Genomic DNA, 27,510 nt, shown 5'->3' with positions numbered 1-27,510 from the left:
GATTGTCGTTAGTCAGAGTTTCCTCTGTATCATACATCATATATTTTGATAACCGGAATACTTAGCTGCCTAGCTTAGATAAATTTAATCTAGTTTTTTTACCAATTACCTAAACGCGTCCTATGAAGCACCGTCCATATAGCAGTTTACCATTGGCATCGACTATTACAATCGTTCGTATAAAAACCATATGATAAAAAGTGAGTAGTACAGGCCCAGTGTGCCTCTTGTCAGTTTAACCAAGTTGTCATGAAAATACTAGTATGACAGCGATCTGGAACTTTTTATTATAATTAGTTTACCTTTATTTCATTACATCAACAATTATCGTACATGCATCTCATTCGTTATTTACGTCGGCATTAAATAATTAGATTTCAACCATTTCCTCGTGTCAACTCGGAAGACGATTGGAAGAATGGACATTATCAGCGTTCTCAGTTCTTGTTCCGACCAGTTTCCATTTTTTTTAATTTGAGAACAGATTACAATTCGTTTTCAAAGTGACTAATTTTCATATAGGTTTACTGAAGTCGCAGAATATTTCCATAATGATATACTTTTTTTTACTGCATGGCTAGGGTAGCACACCACAGTAAGACAGCCTGGCCATGGGCAATTTTTTTGTTAAGCAAATAACTCCTGTATTATGATATGTATAAAAAATGAAAAAATAAATGTACACTATAATTGGTATATCCAGTATGAAGTAGTACAAACAGGCTTCACATTTATTAAAACAAAAATCAATAAATTGGTTCCGGATTTTAAATATCCGGATTTTCCGAACGTGTGTTTACACAGGAAATTTAGTTTCGCCTACAGCGCAAAATGGAAGCCCACAGAAAAGGTAAGATAGCGGAAAAACTTAATTTACAACATATGTCCAAACAAGATTAATTCTGTCTTTGGGATAGAGATATTTAATTTTAAATAGGTTTCAGAAAAAAAATTGTGTAGAGAATTGTGCCATTTTGGGTCAAATATCATAATATTTTGCAATTTTTGAGAATTTTTTAAGCTGTTACCATGGTATTCACAGCTCTAAAAATCACAGAAAATATCAGTTTACTTATCCTTCAGAGCTCTATTAAAATTGCAAATGTTGTACAGATTTCAAATATATATACTTTATTAGAGGTTATATGTAAGGTTAACTGGCAATGTTTACATATCTAAAGCATGTGCCATATTTTTCAGAATTTGGCATTTTTACTGTACACTGCTACCTAGATATTTATAAAAAAAAAAAACGTCCCACGCGCATCCTTCGAGTCCGTTTCAATGGAAGTCCCCTGTATGAAAGCCTGGACATTCTAGTTTCACACTGTGTAGCCTAATGTCACGTAGGACTGTATAGCTTGACATATTGTATCATATATACAAGACAAAGGTAGGCTGAGACGTAGGCCATGTGCTGTGTCCCGGGGCCTTGGGACCTGATACCATCGGTGATCATAGTATATCCTTGGTGCATATCTCGCGGCCCGGGGGTAAGGCAACCCTAAGACAATACGTTACGATTTCTATCCGGTGATCTTAATGTTACAGATATGATTCTAACTCGTTGTAATTCAGTAGTTTTAACCACGTGAGGCACTAGGCATGATGCAGTGGGAACGATGGGCCTCACAGCTGTTAGTTTGCGGTCGAGTGAGCACACGTACAAAGCGTAAAATGGTCGTTCTCTCATCCTCGTGAGTGGAGTCTAGGATCACGTGGTCTGATTTAGGCTAATTGGAATCGTCGGCTGTCGAGAGCTCGTCCTGGCAATGAAGAGCGAGAATTGGTGACATGTTCATGATTATTGTGTGATTAGGGACGTTATAGCGGACATGTGGATTACAGAGAGACCATCGTCCGCTGGCATGGAAATCTAGCGTCACGGAATCACTTAGGACGGAACCGTAGGCCCTCCGCCCGGGGGTGAGGCCGTGAGCTGACATAATTACAGGTAAGGTTCATAAAACGTTTAGGTGGTGGAGAGTTATTAGTATTCTTATGTAATATTAATGTTTGAAATGTCTTTTATTTTGTTATAATACTAGATAGAGCGTGGAATTCAACAGTAAGAACTTTACCGTTATATTTTCTATATTATATATAATATACAGACGGGAAAGACAATTTTTGATATTTATTTGGTCGTATTCAATAGCGGTTAGCCCGGAAATTTTCTCTAGGTTCGCGGACTTCCGGAACTCCATTGGATAATTTTTTTTGGCACGTGTTCTTGTGTGTGATATGGTTGCCAATTTGTTATATTTGGTACCGTATTTGTCAGGGGTTACGGCAAAATAGATGTAGGTTATCTCAAAGCATAATTATAATTTAGTAGCGAAGAAATTTGCAATAATTAAATTGCTACATTACCTTCAAATTTGTACTGCTGCAGACACTATAATGATATTGTTAGCATTTACAAAAAATATATACAATTGTTTTGAGCATCAATAAATCTGTCTCGTGATCTTTGTTGTACTGTCTTAATAAGTCAGTATGGCATTTCTTTGTCGTTGAATATTTATTAAAAAACTCTACAACACGTGTTTTATAAGAATGCTAAGTGCTGAAACCATGTTTGATACTAATTAGTACAAGTTATAATTGAGGAGGAATTGTTGACAGTCTAGTTCGAGAAACAGATAAATGAATTGGATTCATTTAAAAAAAATACAAAGCTACGAAGAAAAACAAAATCGTAAAATTTGAATTAAAATCTACTGTTCCATATTTACAATTTTATTTCCGTGGGTGTACGTCCATTCAGTTAGAGTGTGGCACGAGAAAAAAGGGAATTGCACAGTTTATTCGCAAAAATAAAATGATAAAAAAGTGATTTATGCTGTGTGTACTAATATCGAGCAATGACTTAACTTCAGAACTCTTTTATATGTATGCATCAGTGCGCGCGCAGAGTCGATTTGTTTACTGATTTCGGAGGGTGGGTAGTTAAAATGTTGATGACATTATCTAAAGTACATAATTTACATCCGATTACAGTTCATTGTTCATACAATTTGATCTGAAGCATCCATGCGTATTTCTTCTATCGGTCTGTCCGTTGCCCTGGACACACCGGCCTGCTCCGGTCTGGATATATATATAAACGTCCAACAAAAACCCTATTTATGACAACAGTGGTCGGTTATAGGATTAACTGACAAAATAACTAAGTATGGGGCATTCGTCGTTACCGTATACAACACTAGTGTGAAAGTGACACCCATAATGACCACCTGTCAATCACAATAAACACTTTCCCGTGTATTCTATCAAGAGTTGTCGGTGGTGTGATTTCTGTCAAGCCTTGACTTCCATTAATCGTTTTTTCAATCCGCCCTGTCGGTCAGTGTGTCAGTTTATTTGGAGCAAACTGACAAACTTCGAAGAACATTGGAGAATGGCGAGCACTGTGAACTAAAATCGGGGCCCTCACACGACACTGTATATACAGAGTTATTGCCCGTTTTGTAAATATCTCATATCTTATGGTATACGATTTAATCATATCTCGGATACTAATCCTGAAGCGTAACATACTACAACGGAGGTTCTCTTTCCCGCTATCAATCTCTGATCACTTTGTCCAGATTTATACATGTGAAGTGGTGTCCTCCGTAATTTATTTCCAATTTTCCACTATCCAGTATCCATCCCCCGCCGCATTAAGTCAGGGACGTACAACATATGTACTATGTAGAAGAGGCCCGCCTCTGTGACTTGCCGTATTCTCTCGATTCCTTTAAAAGATAGATACATGACGAATTAGTGATAATTTGTATATATCATGTATGTGTTTGAGAAACGGTACCTTTCTCTTAGGGGTAGATTAATACCAGATTTTTTTTTCATTATATGTTTTTTTTTTATTATGAGAATTTAAAAGTACATGTATAATGCAAAATCCATCTCATGATATTTAAGCAGTGTGGCTTGGTCCAAATTTCCAGCGCATCCAACCTATGAAACATCACAACTTATTGAAATATTGACCAATGACAAAGTTCGACACTTAGTACACCGAGCCCCACTCGATTTGCACTCTTCTCAGAAGAGAAGCTTTCTAAGATGATCGCATTCCGTTATATGTAAATCGAGTAAACCGGGAGAATATAACCCAAAATAAACAAGTTTTTAAGTTTTCTCAAACACCATGACACAAACACATGCATGTATGTGTCATAAATCCTTCTCTAGTGAAACTCATCACTCGCACACTTAAAACATGGTCGTCGCCATCTTGGAAGATAAATCTTCCAGCTTCGAGACAGAAGAGGTAGAAGATCTTCCAGAAGCAGAAGAGTGCAAATCGAGTGGGTCTCAGGTCAGGTCAGTATACGGTATTGTTAGCTTTTGGGTGGAATCTGAACGTATGGAATATGTTGAGGAATTTTATGGTAAGAAAAGGTATTAAACATAATATCAAGCAGTGCGCATTCTTGAAGGTCACCATTGAAGTAAGAACCACGGCAAGCGAAATGTATATGTCTTTTGCTGGAAGGCAATAAGAGGTACTGTATACATATTTAGTCTCTAACTTGCCGGAAAAGACTGGAACTTAACGATCGCTATGATATGTAGCATACCGCCTTATGTGAATATAATTTACCAAGTAGTTACAGGGGTAAGGGTCCTTTACGGCACAGTAACTTAAAATGCACGAACATGCCAGAAAAGACCGAAGATTAACGATTGAGATATACTATGTAACATACCACCTTAAGTCAATATAGTTTACCACGTAGATGCGAGGATAAGTTGCAGCCTTGATTTGCTCAACATGATGATAAACAACGGCCTTTCAAATGTAAAAGTGTGGTAATGTATGTGCATCACTCGATTCGTGATAATGTACCTGGTGAATGGGCCGAGATGTGAACACCCCGGTACAACAGTGTATATTATAAAATTGTAAATTAAGGAACCAAACTGTTTTCCGGATAAAAAATGGACTGAACTTTACTTTGGTCGATTGTAGAACGTACATCCGTTGGACAACATGTTTATGGCGCCAGTTTTGTTTATCTATAGAGTAACCGCTCATGCCGGATATCGCTTCTTTTAAAATGATATTAATCTTGAATTCTAAACACGAATTATTTTATCCTATATTTAGCTCTATCTTGTGGACGCGACATGTATACATTTTAAATATAAAAAATTGTGTTTACGAAGGAAGGGTATTTTGTGACTGTGCATTTATGTCATTCGCACAGGGGCATGCAGACATTCCACTAGATACAGTAAGTATTCGAGGACAACCTAACGTGTGAAGGAACGAGTACTTTAACCCTGTGTTATGATGGCATGTTCTCAGTAAAATTGCCCCCGTGAAGTACAGTAATCCATATCAGAACAGGCCATAACCTACATTACCGATCGTTCCGGAATCTTTAACGTCATTGATTCCCCACTGTTGGCCATTTTGTCACGAATCAAACTGTTGACATTCTTGTATTGAACTGGTACGCAGGAGGACGCTTGTTTGACGTGAACGATAGTGTTATATTGTATAACGAGTTGCCGAAATATTCTGTTAGATGTGAATTATCTACGTCTTGGTAATTTTCAACCTTCTCTCAGAGGTAAGTGTAGGGCATAGCGAGTGGCCTTTTATCATCTTTAGAGGTTTTAACATTTGTATATATGTATGTGTTTGGGAAACGGTACCTCTCTCTCAGGGGTAGATTAATACCAGATTTTTTTCATTATATGTTTTTTTTATTAGGAGAATTTAAAAGTATAATGCAAAATCCATCTCGTGATATTTAAGCAGTGTGGCTTGGTCCAAATTTCCAGCGCACGGTATACATATGTAAAGTAAGTCTACGTGTCCATTCATAAATCAACATGTTGAAATGTGAAAACAAAGATAAGTACATTTAATTTAAACCTATCATGTATGGTTGCTACTGGATCTGTGTCGGCAGCCTTGACATTTTAAACGCAGACAAACAGAGCTAACATTAATGGGTCTCGTATGTGTCTGATACAGCTACAAGCCTTCTACAACGTATCTATGTATTCTGTTTAACTCATCCTGGTCGTAGTAACATGGATGAAAATTTGTTGATAAGAAGCTGTCCGAAAGGTGCAGTACATTAGGAAAACATCTTGATTAATGACGAAACTAAGGAGGCAGTGGCGATAAGGATCTGTTTGGTTGACAACCGAGTAATACTTGTGAGGAATTCAGTCGGTATGAGTTGACTATTATTAAAGTGACATAGTCGCATTCTTTATAAGAATTCTGACGGATTTCTGTAATATTGATATCCAAATAATTTTAACGAACATAACTGAAGTTCAAACGCAAGAGTTAACTAACTTTATCTTCAACGATGAAGAAGTTTTGGAGATGAGGGGTGTTTCATTGGTGTCTTCTGATTAAGGGGACATTTCAGACCCCGGGAACAAGGCCTGATGTACCCGCTGCCCTTCGGTCGTAGAAGGCGACTATAAATTGGCCCCTAGCCCTGCCCTTCTGTTTCCTACCTAGGAGACGTTGAAGGGACCACAAATTATCTGCTGACCCATTACAGCAGTTTGGATGATTCTCCTCTTTCTTTTCTCCTTTTTCTTTGTGTATTTTTCTCCTGTTTTTGTCTCCTTGACAACCGTCCTCATATGATCATAGCGGTTGTTGTCTCCTTGACACCCGTCCTCATATGATCATAGCGGTTGTTGTCTCCTTGACAACCGTTCTCAAATGAGCATAGCTGTTGTTGTCTCCTTGACAACCATCCAACGGACAACCCGTATGTTGTTATGAGAGGAAGCCACCAGCTACTACTTTACAAGAAACCTCGCCTCAACGTGACTATGGTTGTGGACGGTTCGATAAAAACATCAACCAGATTAATTTTATTTGGGAAAGAATATTTCATCGTCTGTTTATATGCCAAGAAAATAAGAACCAGGTATATAGTGTAATAAAACTGATCTGCCTGCTGATGTTTCTTCCATGACCTTAGTACTAGGTGTTAAGCGGTCATAATACTACACCGCATATAACCTGTTTACGTATTAAGTTATTTTATCATCTACGTCAGAACCAAAGAATCTGAAAAAAATCCATTAGTTTCCGATATACCTGTAGGCAGCCAGTTTCTATCTACGTGAGAACCATCATCGAAAATGTATATATAAAAAAAGATCAAAACCCAAGTACGTCAATAGTGGAGTTTGGTGGTGAAATTAAATAACGGTTCGCTGTGTCCTCTGTACGACCTTGGTGTGATAGAAGCACATGTAGCTATTTTGGCCGATATAATACAAAGAACCACTATTAAACAATTTTAGCTCAGTATTTATTAGTAACGGCCAGTATTTAGTAGTAACGGCCAGTATTTATTAGTAACGGCCTGTATTTATTAGTAACGGTCAGTATTTAGTAGTAACGGTCAGTATTTAGAAGTAACGGTCAGTATTTAGTAGTAACGGTCAGTATTTATTAGTAACGGCCAGTATTTAGTAGTAACGGCCAGTATTTATTAGTAACGGTCAGTATTTATTAGTAACGGTCAGTATTTAGTAGTAACGGCCAGTATTTAGTAGTAACGGTCAGTATTTAGTAGTAACGGCCAGTATTTACTAGTAACGGTCAGTATTTAGTAGTAAGGGAACAATTTTTGATGTGAGACCATTGTGCCATCACAGGTGTGTACCATAAAACGTGTACATATCGTATTCTGTTATTGACACTGATCTATAACCCCCACCCTTAAATGATATGGTACTACACCTACACACTGACAAACCGACCTCATTACCGCATAGGTGCTTAGCACGTTTATAAGTCGAAGACCGACTATAGACTGATATATAGAGAAAGGTCTGGAACTCCTCCGTCCTGCAAAAATGGGTCAATTTCATTCAAAGTGTCGTCAAAATTTTACCAGAAAAGATTTTTCAAAGGCGATAGTCTTAATTAAAAGTTAAGATAGTAACCTTTAACATGACACCAAGAAATCATACCAAAATAGTCTGTTTCTTTCATAGGCAGCTTCGAAACTCAGAAAAGTGATGAATTTTCCTTAATCGGACACGATCGAGAACATTTTTAACCTTGTTAAATTACAAGTATTTGATGGTTATTTGAATTTAAGATTCAAGATTTGTTTATTCTCTCAGTCACGCTTACAGCGTGAAACAAAAGGTCATTTTACAAAGTTGATCTTGGAACATGGCTGACATATATACATGACAGATATGATATAGTTATGAAGTTTGAGATAAATCAGGAAATTATTTTATGAATTAAAGGTTGTTGCAGTTCAAATAAACAATATTAACATCTAAATTAAGAATAAATGATTAAATTCAACCTTTTTTTCTAGAATTTTGATAACAGCATGCTAAAGGAAGCCGCACCGGATATCATGGTACGCACTTATTGGCCCTGTCTGACCCCAAGGGGCTGATGGGCGAGGCCAAAAAAGGTAGAATTGACTGAAATGGTAAAACTCTTCCCTAAACTAAGATATGGTACCCAGTGTAAAAAAAATCTCCACAGATGAAGGGTTTTAGGTTGTAGGGAGGAGATAAACTTTACTCTAAAATAATTCAAAACCTTGAGTTGACAGATTGATACTTTGAACGGTTTGAGCCAGGACCTACCCCCTAGGGGATGGTGGATAGGGCCCAAAGGAACCAAATTAGATTTGATTTCAAGTTTTCAACATCTTCATTTCAAAGCCCAGATTTATTGGGCGTAGGCTCTTTTATTGTTGGAATGGTCTAGAAATCATCCCCATCGCCCCATATACAACTCGGTGTGGGGGAGGTGAAGCACAGGTAAATGATGATTTACTACGTGTTATAAGATCCATTTGTACATTGTCTGGAATCAGGTAAACTGTATGCCTATTTTTAATGATACATGTAATAAATCAACTGATACATCTTAATATCAAAATTAAAATATATCTCTAGGGTGTGAATATCCGGTATGTCGAATGGATTCCCTCCTTACGGCAGCTTATTGCATGTTTTACTCTTCTTCTTTGAGCGACCCCCTCTCATGTATGACCGTATGTACTAGAACCAACCCCCAGGAGCTGCGGGGCGGGGCCCAGTCAACACGTGCTAACATTGCTAGTTTCTTCGATTAGATCCAGAGTTACTTGAATCAAATACTCTTCAGTCTAAAATATGTATGCTAGATATTGGATAAGGCAGTTTTATTGTTGTTGTTTTTTCACACTTTTGATAGTCTGTTTGTTCACGCTTTTAAAGCAAAAAGCAACTGTCTGTAAACAAGAACTCATGTGCCCGTTAACCAGAACTCATGTGCCCGTTAACCAGAACTCATGTGCCCGTTAACCAGAACACAGGTGACCGTTAACCAGAACTCATGTGCCCGTTAACCAGAACACAGATGACCGTTAACCAGAACTCAAGTGACCGTTAACCAGAACTCAAGTGACCGTTAACCAGAACTCAGGTGACCGTTAACCAGAACTAAGGTCCCCGTTTACCAGAACACAGGTGACAGTTAACCAGAACACAGGTGACCGTTAATCAGAACTCAGGTGCCCGTTAACCAGAACACAGGTGCCCGTTAACCAGAACTCATGTGCCCCTTAACCAGAACACAGGTGCCCGTTAACCAGAACACAGGTGACCGTTAACCAGAACTAAGGTCCCCGTTTACCAGAACTCATGTGCCGGTTAACCAGAACTCATGTGCCGGTTAACCAGAACTCATGTGCCCGTTAACCAGAACTCATGTGCCCGTTAACCAGAACACAGGTGCCCGTTAACCAGAACTCAGGTGCCCGTTAACCAGAACTCAGGTGATCGTTAACCAGAACTCAAGTGACCGTTAACCAGAACTCAGGTGACCGTTAACCAGAACCAAGGTCCCCGGTTACCAGAACACAGGTGACAGTTAACCAGAACACAGGTGACCGTTAATCAGAACTCAGGTGTCCGTTAACCAGAACACAGGTGCCTGTTAACCAGAACTCATGTGCCCGTTAACCAGAACACAGGTGCCCGTTAACCAGAACACAGGTGACCGTTAACCAGAACTAAGGTCCCCGTTTACAAGAACACAGGTGACCGTTAACCAGAACTCAGGTGCCCGTTAACCAGAACACAGGTGTCCGTTAACCAGAACTCATGTGCCCGTTAACCAGAACACAGGTGCCCGTTAACCAGAACTCATATACCCGTTAACCAGAACTAAGGTCCCCGTTAACCAGAACTCAGGTAACCGTTAACCTGAACTCAGGTTACCAAAACCTGAACTCATGTGACCGTTTAGGCCCATGGGTCACTTAAATTGTATGTGATATTTCATAACTTAAATAAATAACGTCTGGTCAACAGTAAACTGTGATACAATGCGATGCCTTACCATAGACAGCTGTTTGGTATCAACACTACGGTGCCCAACGATAGCCTAATCCTCCCTTGGGCCTCTTTCAGTTAGAAATAAGTCCGTGCGTGTCGGAACCACGAGTCGTGGAGTGGCGTGTGTGACGGCAAAGAGCACCTCGCGAAAGCTTGAATCACGTGATGGGTACCGTGGAGAGCTTAGTCTCATGATTTGTGTTCAGTTTTAGTTGATACATGCATGGATGCTAGATATTGCGAAGAGTCGTAATTTGTGAGCGTAAATCGGACCGCTATATGTTCCGTATTATCATAGCATCATTACAATTTCCTGTCTGTTGAAATGGAGAAAAATCATGGACTCAATGTGCCGATTACTTCAGAGTTATAGAACCTTCTACGGAAATCAGCAGGTTAACAAAGGTCAACTTATCAATCAGCTCTCTTACCAAGGTGCAGCTGGCTCTCACAAGCGATTTTTAATGGAGGTTTGAAAGCCGTGGTGTTTTGCCTTCCGGAATCTATTCCCGTTTCACCAGTTTTGTAGTGTATTTGTTTTGTATTTTATAGACACGCCGTACCATTAAAGATGACCTTGACATCTCTCCTTTTGGCCGTTGTCATGGTGATTCTCGGCTCTCTCCCCACCTCCCGCTCGGTGACGCCTTGGAATCCATCGTTGCCATGGAAGCCGGCTATGTCAAGTAAGTTTGTTTTCTTTATAAACGATTATTGTATTTCATATTGGACATGAATTTTAGAGTTTTTTTTTTACAAAAGTTCAACTGAACACTGATATCAATAATGATATTTCTGAATTCAATCCAGAATTCTCACAACAGGTAGGATATAACGGCCGTATTTATCAGACAAAAACATGCAATCCACATATGTGTATACATGCATGTAAATACATATATTAACATAATTAGCATGGTAAAATAGGTGTTTCTCATTCTCGAAAAAACATAAATCCGTCAGCGAGTTAAACGTAGATATGTTTTTAGGTCATCTCACCTGAAAGGTCAGGGGTGACCTATAGCCATCGTGCTCCGTCCGTCGTCCGTGCGTAAAACTTTTACTTTCAAAACGCTACTCCTCCTTAACCCCAAAGTTGATTACTACCATATTTGGTGTGAAACATCATTGGGAAAAGACAGTCATATTTTACATAAATGAGGCTGGTGCAACCCCTGGGAACAGATAGGAGAGCTCAAAAAGGGGAACTTTGCTGATGTTTTCCCCTTAAAACCCTACTATTTCCTAAACTCGGAATGTGTTACAACCAAATTTGGTGTGAAACATCCTTGAGGGAAGGCAATCATATTTTATATGAATGGGACCGGTGTGACCCCAGGGGATAGAGGGGCGGGGCCTAAAAGGGCATATTTTGCTTTCTGTTTATAGTGATTCAATTGTCAGATGACCGTTAAGGGCCATGTCCCTCTTGTGTGCATCACGTTCATGTTTACTTATTTAAAGAAATTATTTAATTAGGCGGAGTTTTTGACAAGTTTATAAACACAGTGTCCTTCATTCCCCCGAGCTTATTATGTCACATACAAAACGATTTCCGCGTTGGCCTAAAACCTAGAATTAGTCATAATATGAAAGGTAAGTACAGCATACATTTTATACAATTCTGAAGCGTAGTTGTAAAAGTTTGACGTTAGCTTGACAAGATATCGTCCCATGTGTGAAATGTGATGTAGGTTATATAATGAATTATACTTTAAATTAAATCTGACCTCACCTTCACCTTTCTCTGGTCTGTCAACTTATTTCTATCTTTGGACAGTTTCCGGCATTAGTCTAAATATAGTTCTTTTGACGCAAAAGTAACCAAAGAATGTCGGACGCGACATGTATTGTTTTCACTGTCAAAAAACAAAGGAAAGTCATCATTTTGGACAAAATTCTATATCAAAAATATTTTGAAGGAGTTTCTTTTTTTATATATAACTCAAAGTCAAAGGTCAAGGTCGCTGTTATTATCAATAAAAAGAATCGGTTCCTGCAAAATAAGTTCAGAATAAAGTTTAAAACTATTACTAAAATAGTTTCATTTGATCACATACCTATGATAAACAAGACGACCAATGGGCCAGTATCGCTAACCTGCTTCTAATGCAACTTTGAAATTAATCTTAAGTCGTTTATGTAGGTGCTAAGCTGATAACCGCTTTATTTGAAAATAAGGGTAGGCTAGGTTTATTCATTTAGATAATATTCTAGTCATTCATTTTAGCTTACTGGTCTAATATTGAGCAAGAGATGTTAAAAGGTGCACAAACTTTGTATCCTTCATCTCAGCATGTTACAGGCCCAATATCAGGTATATTGGCCTTTTTGTTTTCGAAAAGAAGTTGTTTGAAGTTTTTAGCACATTTGAACCGTGGCCTTGAATGTCGGTCAAAGTAATTCATATGAACAAACGCAGCCCGAGCATGCTACAAACCCAATATCAGGTTTTGGGCCTCTTGGTTATTGAGAAGAAATATTGAAATAATTTAGCCTATTTGACTCCTGTGACCTTGAATGCAGGCCAAGGTAATGCAGTTGAACAAACTTGGCAGCCCTTCGTCCGAGTATGATACAAGCCACGTAATCGAAATCTGATTCTCTGGGTTTATTGAGAAAAAGTTGATTAAAGGGGGACGAACGACGGACGCTGCACACAGCATACGCTCACGTGCCCTTTTGGCAGGTGAGCTAAAAATCTAACGTCGGTTATTACTAAGTCCCTTGATATAAACAGGGTCATCATCAAATGACGATTAAGTATCTGCTCTTCTGAGGTTTCACTCTTGTTGAAGTCTCGTTTCGATCCTGCATAAAAGTGTTGTAATGTATAAGAAAAAAATTGCCAATTTTATACCAAGATTGTATATGAAAAATGTGTCAAAACTTCAGACTTCTTATTTTTAGTAGATTTTTTTGGAAGAATTTAAAGAAATGATCCATTTGCCGGTCATTTTGAAAGTTGCTGTTTCTTTCACTTTGTTCAAGGCTCAAATTTCACATTATTGGACTTAACCGTTTTCTCTAAAACCCTCATTGCGTTTTCTCTAAAACCCTCATTGCGTTAGCAATTTCGAATGTTTTTAATTAATTTTTGCTGTAAAAGATTTCAATGTTAAAAACAATAATAGTAAACGACAAAGTGGGTTATTACACAGGTTTTGTATTTTATTTTCACATTTTAGTGTAACTGGAGCACCCAAAAAAAATATGTTCCTGAAAACTTGAAAAATAATAAATATTTGTTCAGGACAAAAAATGTAAGCACACTGACCCCCATTTTTGTATCAGTTTTAGAAAGAAAAACATTTTCCCATTTGATCTGCAAAATATCTTAAAAGGTTTGTCAGCAGAACTTTTTATATTAAGCGTTAAATCTAGTAAAAATGGTGAAAAATTGGGTATTTTATACTTTCAAATTTAAGGATAGGGGTAAACATAACTAGCTATTCTGATTAAAAATAGTTGGCGAGATTAATCTAACGTCTAAATTTAAAAAGAATATGCTAGTTTTGTAAATTCCAAGAACATTAATAAATATCTGATAATATACGTTTAAGATATTGCTTTGATTTGTTGTGTATATGGTCAAAACAGCCGAATTCACGTAAAATCACATATTATGTCAAATTCTAATCTTTGATCAACAATAGCTCAATACAAGCACACCGACATATGATTGTCTGTTCAATTTTTATATCTCTGTATTCTCCCCTTTGAATTGAGGAATAACATTTAAAAGCTAGTCCTCAGATAAATTTTACTTTTCAGAGCAGATCCTTCAAAAACAAAAACGGTCCTAACGTCGAGTAGGACGTTCTTTGATCTTCTCCACCTGATCGATTCATATGTCATCCTAAAGTGAAACTAAAACGTTCCTTGTCAGTCTGCTAACATCCACGTGTTGTCCTAAAGTGAAACTAAAACGTTCCTTGTCAGTCTGCTAACATCCACGTGCCGTCCTAAAGTGAAACTAAAACGTTCCTTGTCAGTCTGTTAACGTCCACGTGTCGTCCTAAAGTGAAACTGAAACGTTCCTTGTCAGTCTGTTAACGTCCACGTGTTGTCCTAAAGTGAAACTAAAACGTTCCTTGTCAGTCTGCTAAAGTCCACCTGTCGTCCTAAAGTGAATCTAAAACCTTCCTTGTCAGTCTGTTTACGTCCACGTATCGTCCTAAAGTGTAACTGAAACGTCCACGTGTCGTCCTAAAGTGTAACTGAAACGTCCATGTGTCGTCCTAAAGTGTAACTGAAACGTCCATGTGTTGTCCTAAAGTGTAACTGAAACGTCCATGTGTCGTCCTAAAGTGTAGCTGAAACGTTCATTGTCAATTTGCTTACGTCCATGTGTCGTCCTAAACTACAACTGATTTCCTGTCAGTCCATGTGTCGTGTCACTGTATGTCATGCTCAGCACTGTTACAGACGATACTCAAAAGATGACCGATATTTCAGAAGTCCGTGCGTCAGGTCTAATCTGTATATTGTACTTGTGTCCGTTCGCATCACATTGTAGACAGCTCTTGACACTTAAATAACTCAAACAGCGGAAATGTCATCTTTTTATATCTAGTCTACCTGATAAATTGTCAAGTATGCGCCATTTTGTTCAGAATTTCTGTTTAATGCACCAGAAATAGTTAAAATGTGCAGAATCATCAAAACTAAAAGTCCAATGGCACCCTTACACAAAGCTAGCTTTATATTACGTAACAATTTGTTGTTTATCCACAGCGCCATTGAGGAGTAGAGCGTTGTCGTATGACATTAAAGGAGTCATGGTGACCTGTAATGTTTGGCTCCTTAGGCTCTGCTACGCTCCCACAAGGAACGACAACTCTGGGTAGAGATTGCCGTTGTCTTCTTTCGATATCACGAGTTTTGCAAACTTTCACGCCGATATTAGGTCGTCATGACTTATCTTATTCATCCTTAGGACGCGTACATTGAGCTCATGTATAACGATATCGATGTCGTCATATTTTGCTGTGTCACAGATATCAGCCTATAGGTATGACACATCATATGACGTCACACTAAACAATGTACACAATTGGTGCCCTATATATTCTAATATTTCCATTTGCTGTGCTTTGTTTTTATATAGCCTTAACAAAGTAAACAAAGTTATCAGACCATAATGTTCCCACAATTCCCATCGATGTAATATGAAGGACAATGTTCGTGACACCGTTTTGTCTGACGTCACCATATTAAGAGTATTTTTGACGTCATAGAAATTCGTGCTCCGGATTAAAACACGAATGATCAGAGTAATTTGCAACAATCTATGTTGTTTTATTGCTTAAAAATTGAATTTCCTCACGGTGGAATATGTGGTTAAAATGTTGAAATTGGTGATTTTTTCGGGAACATTCGCCTGCAGTCGTACCGTCACAAGAACAGGTCCCATTGACAGCGCGAACTTCGACTTTGGAATGCAATTACACTGCTTCATGTTGAATTATAAAGGAATATTCAACTTAAAAGGAAATATAAGTATTAAACTGCTTTCTCTGGAAAATTATTGTCCAACAATTCCAACAGGTGTGTAGACAAATGAATCCACTCGGAACACCTCGGCCGATTCTCTACGGTCATCTTAGTCTCGCATTCCCCAGGCTCTCGTCCTCGCTCGAGACACTGCTCGTTTGAGGCAGTCTCGAGCGAGGACGAGAGTCTGGGGAATGCGAGACTACGGTCATCTAATATCATCAGTTAGATGACCGTAGAGAATCGGCCGAGGTGTTCCGAGTGCAAATGAATCATAACGCGCTATTCAATTTGTCTACAATCCTGTGAAAATCATATTACTGGTACATTATCGTGCCAACGTGAACAGTTTGATACTTAAATCGACATTGTTTAGGTGTGAATTAAAGCCGCTCTAACTTCCGAAGTGGCGGCATATGCGTTACTGCATATATTTTTAACAAACATTTTCTGTTTTACCTTAAATCATGAGATAACTTCCTGAAGAAAAGGTTACAAGAACACTCTAAGTGGGCCTTATCATTGATTCATAATGTGTTTATGTATATATGTGTGTACGTGTATAACATGTTAAGTTACAGAATTTTTACGTAGATGATTATTAGGCCCATTAGAATGGTGCCAGGGATTTATATGATAAGACGGTAATTTATACAGGTGATCGTTGTCTTTTGACACCATATCTCGTTTTCAGATAGTCTCAACATGTTAAAGCGAAGGAACGTTAAAACAAATTAATGAGTTGTTGTGAAGGTTTTTATTCCACTTCACATAAAATATGACACATTTCCTGGTCGACTGGATATTTCACCTCATATCTGTCGCCTGTGCACTAGCTATATATAGGTGGAGTATGACATAATAGACTCGGCGATGTGAGGCGAGATACAGGGATTTTATCCATATTTTGACCAAACGTCTTAAATAGCAAATAGTTTTTGTTGTAAAACTAAGAACCCAAACGTGTTACAATCAAGTATGTTTCCCAGTCGGAAAGTTCGGCCCTCGCCATTGTCATGTAAAAGTATTCGGGAACTAATCATGGCGAGGTGTAAATTCCAGTTTTACACGGATATCCACATCGTCACACCCCACGTCTAAAATCGAAAATCTGATGGAATTCTTATTGTCAATAAGGTATTACGAATGTGCCCAAGGGTTGCGAGGCTGGGAAATCCCCAGATTATTCCGATTGATGTGCGTCGGCAGTCGAACATGGTAGCCTTTTAAGGTAGCCCCTTTTCAAGAAAATATCTTAACAACATGTTATTACGTATGTCTCGGAAACTAAAAGAAATCATTCAGCAATTTTAGAAGTGTTTTCTTTTTTGTTTTTGTTTTGTTGTTTTTGTTTTTGTTTTTGTTTTTTTTAAATTTTGAACTAATTGGTAGTTATAGAAGAGGGAAAATATCACAAAAGTTAGCGACTTTGACGTTACAATACACCAAAAAACACACTCAGTTCCATATATTTGTCACATTAGGATATACACCCTATCTTTCACACCTCTGTTATTGCTCCGACGGGAATATTTGATTTTAATTCGACTTTTTCGACAGAGGATTTCTTTGTTAAGTAGAATATACGATTTGGACGTATTACGACCGATTGGAGAAGTATACATACTAGAGCCCTCAGATATTTAGAGTTTTACAGCGAACATGCTTAGCAACGAGGAATAAAATTGTAGTAACTAGTTACATTGTACAGCCTGGTAAGTAGTAAAATCGCATCCTCGGAGGATTTAAACTGGTTTTCTGTATTTTAAAACATTATTATATAACATATACATATGGACGAGTGTAAACATTGTAAATAAATTTTGATATGCTTCAAAGAGCCACGGAAAGCTGTCGGGTTACTATGTAATTGGGGTCTACGAAAGGATATTAGTACTTTTAAATGTAGAGTTTTGAGATGTACGCAGCCTACACGTTTATTCTTATCAAATCAGTGTTGTATACAATTTTAAGATACATATGACTTGGAACTCTAGTTGATTGTTTTGTGAAGAAATACACGTGTTTCCACACACTGTTAGATCTTTTTACCCTACTTGACGGACACCACCGAATTGTTACATGGGAACGAAAACAGGAAGTTATTGTTGTATTCGAAAACAGAACTGATGCACGTGAATAATTCCTTTATGGGACCTCGAATCCAGGATCGTTTCTGCATTCGCTATTTTTAGTGCCTGTATGAACTCACATCTTTATTTACCAAAGAGGTTTGGCTTATTTCGACCCAACAGTGACCGTGACAATGTTATATAAACTGAGTCTTTGAATACAAACCTTAAATGTACAATAAATATTCCAATTTGCGAACTAAATGTGTTTGTTCATTGCTATTGATATTTAACTATATTACCGTAAATTTTCCTCATCCGGCTATTTGCAAATTTCGAGGTTTTTACCCGAATTCAAATCACTATTTGAAATAGAGCGCATCGGAGGACCAATTTTTACCATGTATTATTTTATTCTATGTACCAAAAGAGAACGAAAATATTACTCCTTAAAGATAGCCCTCCGATGTAGATGTAAACAAACTGCAGCGTCAACAAGAGACATAAAGAGATGGGTAGTGTAAAATTCCTGTTTAATATGTCAGATTAACTTTATTTCATATGGTATTGATTGACGACATAAACGCAATGTTTTCGTAAACCGTTCTCCACGCAAAGCAATGGACAATGACAATCTATTTTGGTACTGTTCACCATAGGTCAAATGATATTTTACATGTATTTTTAGCTCAGACTATCGTTGTACGTTGCATAGGTCAGGATAAGCAAAAAACGACCAGCAATCTTTACATCAATGTACATAGATATAGTTCTCTATTTTGATATTCTCAACAGATTACCACAACCATCCGTGCTCACGAGAGTGTGTAGAGGGCGCTCCGTCACTGGTTTGCGAGTACGACTTCGTCATCGAGTACTATTATACCCTTACACGGGCCTGTTATAACTGTCCATACAACCAGACGGACTGCGCCCGCCCACATTGCGTGCCTGCTGATGGAAGGTCACGTGGTATATTGACTGTAAACAGAATGGTTCCCGGTCCAGGAATTCACGTGAGTATGCAAATTAGATATTGTTAGACGTGCTGATCAGATACGAGCTAAGAACAGAGCAAGGGCAGTCTTGAACTGGAAAGTTAAGAGGAATCTTATAGAAGTGTTCCTAGCTTATCTTGACTGATTTTAATGATAATGGCAGCGTCATTTACATGTATATTAAATAATATTGATGGATGAAAACAAGTTTATCACTAGAATTTCATTGCATATGCAACAAATATACAGCACACCTATTTCACGCAGTGCTAGTTCTTGTGTATTATTTACTGTTCCAGAAAGTTTTCAATATGGGGTCAATGATTCCAAAGTTTGACGGAATATGCCAAATTGTTGCGTTTGCTACAGGTTACTTAGCTCATATTAGACTCAGTAATTGAGTAGATCCGTGGATATTTAGACTATATATCTGTACCGTAGGTATGTGTTGGAGATGCTATCCGTGTAAATGTAAAGAACATGCTAGAAGGATCTGAGGGGACCACCATTCATTGGCACGGGGTTCTACAACACGGTACTCCACACATGGACGGCGTTTCCATGCTGACACAGTGCCCGATCCATGCGTACTCAACGTTCCAATATGAGTAAGTATATTCCACCATTTGAATGGTATAATTTTGTTTATCTCCGATGTCCACAAAAGATGTCACGTGACATAACTTGATGGAAATAGTGTTAATACATGATCACCTCTTTTGCGTCACATTATTTTAAGTAGGTACGTTGTATTCTAAGAGAGAATATATTATTAGTTTTCTGGCAGAGCTCCCCGGCACTCACTACTGGCATGCGCACGCCGGTCTTCAGAGAGCAGACGGCCTATTCGGGGCTCTTGTGATTCGTCAGCCGAGATCACGTGACGCACATGCAAATGAGTATGATTTCGATCTCCCAGACCACACGGTGATAATGAATGACTGGTTGTCGGAAATGAGCGCCAACCGATACGCTGGCCATCACCACGCCATGACCGAGCATGCTCCGGACTCAATCCTCATTAACGGTCAGTTGAATTTAGTGTACTGGTCAGATGATCAGTCCGTGTTGTGTACTGGTCACTGTTTTTTGTGTTATGGTCATCAGTCCGTGTTGTGAACTGGTCACTGTTTTTTGTGTTCCCGTCATCAGTGTATTATGTACTGATCACTGTTTTTTGTGTTCTCGTCATCAATGTATTATGTACTGGTCAGTGTCCTATGGTTATTTGTCATGATAGTGTTACTCTGAAGTTTCGCACTATTCAGAGAACCTAATGAATGGAGCAGATTGATTCATGTTGTAATGATGTAAATGCCATTTCTGTCTCCAGGTCACGGATCAAAGCACGTGTTCAGCGAGTCTCCATCCCACAATGATCATTCTCATGGACACGGGGATCACATGGCGACCAACAGGGGACAAGATGGTCACGAGATTCACTCAACAGGAACGATGCCTGATAGTCAACCAACTGTTCACAGCGGAAGTTCTATCATTTCCGGTCATAACGGTATAACACAAAGCGATCGGTCACATGACCAAAACAGCAACCATTTGTCACATGGCCCTACTCCATCCATGCTTGCCACTGAATCCCCCATGTCTCACGGCGAACACCAAGGTATGACGTCACATGATGCGCACGGTGACATGGGCCAGCCGGTGGGAGTGCATACACCTACAACGCCCGAAGGGCATTTGGAAAGTGCTCCTGACCATATGCATACAGAGGGTCACCGGTTGTCGGACGGTACGACAGAAGGTCACCACCACCATCACCACCGGTCAAAGAGGAGCTCTGAAAAACCGGGGTGTAGTAAGGATAAGACGGTGCGCACGCCTCCTTCTGTATTTTATGTTTCACCTGGTTTCCGGTATAGATTCCGTTTAATCAGCAACGGAGTCAACAACTGTCCCATTCATTTTTCTGTTGATAACCATACTTTGATTGTGATAAGTTCAGACGGATCTCCTTTTAAACCTGTTAAAGTAGAGTCATTAAACTTGTTTGCCGGTGAACGTTATGACGTTATTATTGATGCTTCAAATCGTATTGATAACTATTGGATCCGGACACGCGGATTGGCGGACTGTGGACCGGAAATGAAATCTGCTGCTCAAACCGCCGTCTTGCGTTATGTAGGTGCAACAGAGACACTTCCGCTTGGTTGTACTGACTATGAAAGCGGCCAAAGACAAGGGATGGTAAGTGTTCTTTACAATTCTTCTTTCAATATTAAACTGCTGCAATCTATATATAACTATATCTTTTATTGTCTGTATTGACACTTGTACATCTTTCATATTGATAAACAATATTCAATAATATTTTAGTGTTTTTTTTGTGTAACAAATGTCATTGTTATTGCAATACTTACGGTAGTGAACCGTGGACCTCTTGATTCTAGCCTCACGCTCCACTCATTTAACCAAAGAGGAACTCCTCTAGGCCGAATCGGAAACAGTAGGCATTAGCTAGTATTAACCAGGTGGCATCCCCCTTCTCCTTCTAAATAAAGTTATCATATACCGTTATTATGGTTCACAGGTTATTCTCCATAGTGATTCAGCCTTTATCAACCAGCTTTGATATACTATTAATTACGTTATCTTCAGGCATACATAGACATGTAAACAGATCCAAATCGAAACTTTACGAATAATCATATGGTATATTCGTAGTGCCTTCTGGTTAATGATGTTATTAAAGTCAATTGTTTGATCAAACTGCACATTCTAACGAAAGAATGTATTTTTCTACACTCACTTGTTCCACATTTAAATTGAAAGTCTATCGGAAACTTTTGTCAATTTCCGTGAAATTTGAATTCGATACCAAGACACGATTGTCAACGATTATTTTAATAGGTTTACGGAATAGTCCGATTAGGTTAGGATTTCAGGACAATAACGGTTAATAGTTCTCTATGTTTAATTTTTCTTTCAGCTGGAAAGTTTGGGACTACAACATAATATTCTTTTTCTGACATTTTGTGTCCATTTTTTTTGCAGAAACTGAATCCTTTCAACGCCGAGATGAACTCGGATGGTGTGATTACGGTGGCGGATCTGGTGTCGACAGAACCGAACGATATCTCGCTGAAACCGGTTCCGGATAGACAGTTTTATCTGGCAATGGATTTCAACATGGTTGAAAACTATCGCTTCCACGACCCAGAATACTACTCACTGGCGTCTCAGATGAATGCAGGTGGTGGTCACCACGCGCATCATCTCTTCACGCCCCAGATCAACGGTATCACGTACATCAACCCTCCATCGCCTCCTTTGTCTCAATACCAGCGTGCTTCTGTAAGTCCTCCTTGTCATAATTATACCTTCCCTGATATATCATAACCGATTACTATAATGTTGTACTTAATGGTGATTGTCCCCATAATTTGGCTCTCCTGGTAACATGAGACATTGAAATGTCAGCTCAATACAATGAGAATGGCTTTGCTTACGTCCAACGTTACGACTTTACTTCACTGCCAAATATTTTAGATTAGTATTTGAGCAAGTTTATTCAAAGGCCTATAGTTCATACAACAATAGTGGTACTAGTGTATAATGATATTTCTTATGTAAATAATCGATCTCGCCGTGTCTCACGAGACCGGTAATTAAGGAAACGTGTGAAACAATGATTACTTTTGCATTTATGTTAATCTGTCCGCGACTTCACATTTTGGGACGTTACTCATGTTAATTGTTTTTGTGCGAGAACTGCATAATGTATTGTCAAATGCTAATACGAACGCATCTAGTAGGGCATTAGAGATCCCCAAAAGGCCTGTTAGGGTCAAGGGTTCACAGGCATTGATCAGCACAAAATATCTGTAAGAGTCAAGCGTTTCTAGGAACTGGAGAACCCCCCCCCCCCCCCCCCCCCCCTAAAAAAAACTGTTAGGGTCAAGAGTTCCCAGGCATTGGAGAGCACCCAAAAGGCCGGTTAAGGTCAAGGTTTCAAACGCATTGGAGAGCCCCCAAAAGGCCGGTTAAGGTCAAGGTTTCAAACGCATTGGAGAGCCCCCAAAAGGCCTGTTAGGGTCAAGTGTTCAACGCATTGGAGAGCCCCTAAAAGGACTGTTAGGGTCAAGGGTTCAACGCATTGGAGAGCCCCTAAAAGGACTGTTAGGGTCAAGGGTTCAACGCATTGGAGAACCCCCAAAAAGCCTGTTAGGGTCAAGGATTTCCAGGCATTGGAGAACCCCAACCCACCCCCCAACCCACCCAACAAAGGGTTCAAATGCATTGGATACATCCCAAAAGCCTGTTAGGGTCAAGGGTTCCAAGGCATTGGAGAGCACCCAAAAGGCCGGTTAAGGTCTAGGGTTCAAACGCAACTGAGAGCCCCCAAAAGGCCTGTTAGGGTCAAGGGTTCAACACATTGGAGTATCCCCAAAATACCTGTTAGGGTCAGGGTTCAGCGCTTTGGAGTACCCCCAAAAGACCTGTTAGGGTTAAGTTCCATTTATAACGTTCTTTGCACATGTTTAACGTACTAGACAATTACATATTATAGTATTGCATTCAACAAAATCTTGTTTTTGATAAACATAAAATCCTTGCCAGCGGAAGATTGCGAAAATCTGAAATGAAATTTCATATTCAAAGAGGCTGGTCTGGGGTTCGTGAGGATATAAAGCTATTCTTGTTAGAGTATTATATTATACTGATACAAGCCCACTCTCCCCCGTTCTAATGACTGTTAGAGTATTATATTATACTGATACATGCCCACTCTTCCCCGTTCTAATGACTGTTAGAGTATTATATTATACTGATACATGCCCACTCTCCCCCGTTCTAATGACTGTTAGAGTATTATATTATACTGATACATGCCCACTCTCCCCCGTTCTAATGACTGTTAGAGTATTATATTATACTGATACATGCCCACTCTCCCCTGTTCTAATGACTGTTAGAGTATTATATTATACTGGTACAAGCCCACTCTCCCCCGTTCTAATGACTTAGAGTATTATATTATACTGATACAAGCCCACTCTCCCCCGTTCTAATGACTGTTAGAGTATTATATTATACTGATACAAGCCCACTCTCCCCCGTTCTAATGACTGTAAGTGTATTATATTATACTGGATACATGCCCACTCTCCCCCGTTCTAATGACTGTTAGAGTATTATATTATACTGGATACAAGCCCACTCTCCCCCGTTCTAATGACTGTTAGAGTATTATATTATACTGATACATGCCCACTCTCCCCCGTTCTAATGACTGTTAGAGTATTATATTATACTGATACATGCCCACCCTCCCCCGTCCTAATGACTGTTAGAGTATTATATTATAGTGATACATGCCCACTCTCCCCCGTTCTAATGACTGTTAGAGTATTATATTATACTGATACATGCCCACTCTCCCCTGTTCTAATGACTGTTAGAGTATTATATTATACTGATACATGCCCACTCTCCCCCGTTCTAATGACTGTTAGAGTATTTCATTATACTGGACACATGCCCACTGCCCCCCGTTCTAATGACTGTTAGAGTATTATATTATACTGATACAAGCCCACTCTCCCAAGTTCTAATGACTGTTAAAGTATTATATTATACTGATACATGCCCACTCTCCCCCGTTCTAATGACTGTTAGAGTATTATATTATATTGATACATGCCCACTCTCCCCCGTTCTAATGACTGTTAGAGTATTATATTATACTGATACAAGCCCACTCTCCCCCGTTCTAATGACTGTTAGAGTATTATATTATACTGATACAAGCCCACTCTCCCCTGTTCTAATGACTGTTAGAGTATTATATTATACTGATACAAGCCCACTCTACTCCGTTCTAATAACTGTTAGAGTATTATATTATACTGATACATGCCCACTTTCCCCCTCTAATGACTGTTAGAGTATTATATTATACTGATACATGCCCACTCTCCCCCGTTCTAATGACTGTTAGAGTATTATATTATACTGATACATGCCCACTCTCCCCCGTTCTAATGACTGTTAGTGTATTATATTATACTGATACAAGCCCACTCTCCCCCGTTCTAATGACTGTTACAGTATTATATTATACTGGATACATGCCCACTCTCCCCCGTTCTAATGACTTAGAGTATTATATTATACTGATACAAGCCCACTCTCCCCGTTCTAATGACTGTTAGTGTATTACATTATACTGGATACATGCCCACTCTCCCCCATTCTAATGCCTGTTAGTGTATTACATTATACTGATACATGCCCACTCTCCCCCGTTCTAATGACTGTTAGAGTATTACATTATACTGATACATGCCCACTCTCCCCCGTTCTAATGACTGTTAGAGTATTATATTATACTGGATACATGCCCACTCTCCCCCGTTCTTATGACTGTTAGAGTATTATATTATACTGATACATGCCCACTCTCCCCCGTTCTAATGACTGTTAGTGTATTACATTATACTGATACATGCCCACTCTCCCCCGTTCTAATGACTGTTAGTGTATTACATTATACTGATACATGCCCACTCTCCCCCGTTCTAATGACTGTTAGTGTATTACATTATACTGATACATGCCCACTCTCCCCCGTTCTAATAACTGTTAGTGTATTACATTATACTGATACATGCCCACTCTCCCCCGTTCTAATGACTGTTAGAGTATTATATTATACTGGATACATGCCCACTCTCCCCCGTTCTAATGACTGTTAGAGTATTATATTATACTGATACATGCCCACTCTCCCCCGTTCTAATGACTGTTAGAGTATTATATTTTACTGATACATGCCCACTCTCCCCCGTTCTAATGACTGTTAGAGTATTATATTATACTGATACAAGCCCACTCTCCCCCGTTCTAATGACTGTTAGAGTATTATATTATACTGATACATGCCCACTCTCCCCCGTTCTAATGACTGTTAGAGTATTATATTATACTGGATACAAGCCCACTCTCCCCCGTTCTAATGACTGTTAGAGTATTATATTATACTGGTACAAGCCCACTCTCCCCCGTTCTAATGACTGTTAGTGTATTATATTATACTGGATACAAGCCCACTCTCCCCCGTTCTAATGACTGTTAGTGTATTATATTATACTGGTACAAGCCCACTCTCCCCCGTTCTAATGACTGTTAGTGTATTATATTATACTGGATACATGCCCACTCTCCCCCGTTCTAATGACTGTTAGAGTATTATATTATACTGATACATGCCCACTCTCCCCGTTCTAATGACTGTTAGAGTATTATATTATACTGGTACAAGCCCACTTTCCCCCGTTCTAATGACTGTTAGAGTATTATATTATACTGGTACAAGCTCACTCTCCCCCGTTCTAATGACTGTTAGAGTATTATATTATACTGATACAAGCCCACTTTCCCCCGTTCTAATGACTGTTAGAGTATTATATTATACTGGTACAAGCCCACTCTCCCCCGTTCTAATGACTAATGTTTTATAAATAGACTTATTTTTCGTATAATCTCAGAATTATTAGTTGACACAATGGTAATAAGATTTTTATCCTCTGGCATTTAGTTTCGTATCAATCATTTCATCATCTTGTCAGTTTTTCTCAACTTGTGCATTTAAGGTCGTTGTATCAAATTTTGAATGTCATTGGTCGTGTTTTTTATGACATATTAGAGTTCAGGTACTTTGTTCGCAAGTACGATACATGTAAAATGCAAATTTTATACGTTCATACCAACTTGAAAGCTTGATTTACCATTTTTACCGTTTACACTGACACCAACCAATTCCTAATTTAATTTAAAAAAGTTATTTTCTAATTTTATTGGTAAAAAAATTGTTTGAGAGATATTTATTAAACTTTTCCGCCCATCTGGAATTTATGTCAGCCGTAAATGTTTTATTTATGATAGTTGATAAATGTACGATGTTGCACAGTCATGCTTTTCTACATAAAGACGCATGTTGCCTGCTAATTTTGTTCTCGAATGACTTTCAGATGTTAATGTTCTCGGTTTGTACATTTCTTTCACGTTTCACAACCTTCACAAGATGAAGGGTCAGCTGAATTCTGGATTAATCAATCAAATCTTGAACTAAATTCGGCTTAATTACAAACGTTTGTAAACTTTAACAAAATTACATACACATTTTACCCTAAAGGTGCCCCCTTTTTAGCTAGACTTCGCCATTATATTACCTTAATGTGTTAAAAGGGCTTTAACAGTGTAACAAACCAAACAAACCAAGCAACCGGCCAACCAATTTTGACGTTAAGGATATATATGTAACGAAATCGACAAATCGATTTGGGCTATGCATTGTTTATCATGTGACCATATTTGTACTAGATACAATGGATTCCCATATCGAATCCTACGGGGGTGCTAGAGACCATGGATTCCCATATCGAATCCTACGGGGGTGCTAGAGACCATGGATTCCCATATCGAATCCTACGGGGGTGCTAGAGACCATGGATTCCAATATCGAATCCTACGGGAGTACTAGATACCTTGGGTTTCCACATCGTCTCCTATGGGGTACTAGAGACAATGGATTCCCATATCGAATCATATAGGCCTGT

At 38.8% G+C, this 27,510-nt stretch overlaps 1 protein-coding gene across 5 annotated transcripts in view; it reads left to right on the top strand.

Annotated features, from left to right (window-relative positions):
• The first annotated feature begins 1,490 nt into the window (after positions 1–1,490).
• The window catches only part of LOC117338326 (laccase-2-like), a 42,398-nt gene continuing 16,378 nt past the window's right edge, over positions 1,491–27,510 (top strand). Inside the window, exons 1-7 of one of the 5 annotated variants that reach the window (XM_033899628.1) lie at positions 1,491–1,954; positions 10,915–11,048; positions 18,726–18,946; positions 19,370–19,536; positions 19,705–19,955; positions 20,262–21,136; positions 21,944–22,243. In XM_033899628.1, coding sequence (XP_033755519.1) covers positions 10,934–11,048; positions 18,726–18,946; positions 19,370–19,536; positions 19,705–19,955; positions 20,262–21,136; positions 21,944–22,243 — 1,929 coding nt within the window. In that variant the 5' untranslated portion in view covers positions 1,491–1,954; positions 10,915–10,933. Of the gene's footprint in view, positions 1,955–5,225; positions 5,247–10,541; positions 10,798–10,914; positions 11,049–18,725; positions 18,947–19,369; positions 19,537–19,704; positions 19,956–20,261; positions 21,137–21,943; positions 22,244–27,510 lie in introns of those variants that run through there. The other 4 variants (XM_033899632.1, XM_033899629.1, XM_033899631.1 and 1 more) reach the window with 4 other exon arrangements.

This window comes from Pecten maximus, chromosome 11, assembly GCF_902652985.1.
Source record: "Pecten maximus chromosome 11, xPecMax1.1, whole genome shotgun sequence".
Taxonomy (NCBI): domain Eukaryota; kingdom Metazoa; phylum Mollusca; class Bivalvia; order Pectinida; family Pectinidae; genus Pecten; species Pecten maximus.
Note: the sequence above shows the minus strand (reverse complement) of the source record. Positions and strands in the feature narration are given on the sequence as shown.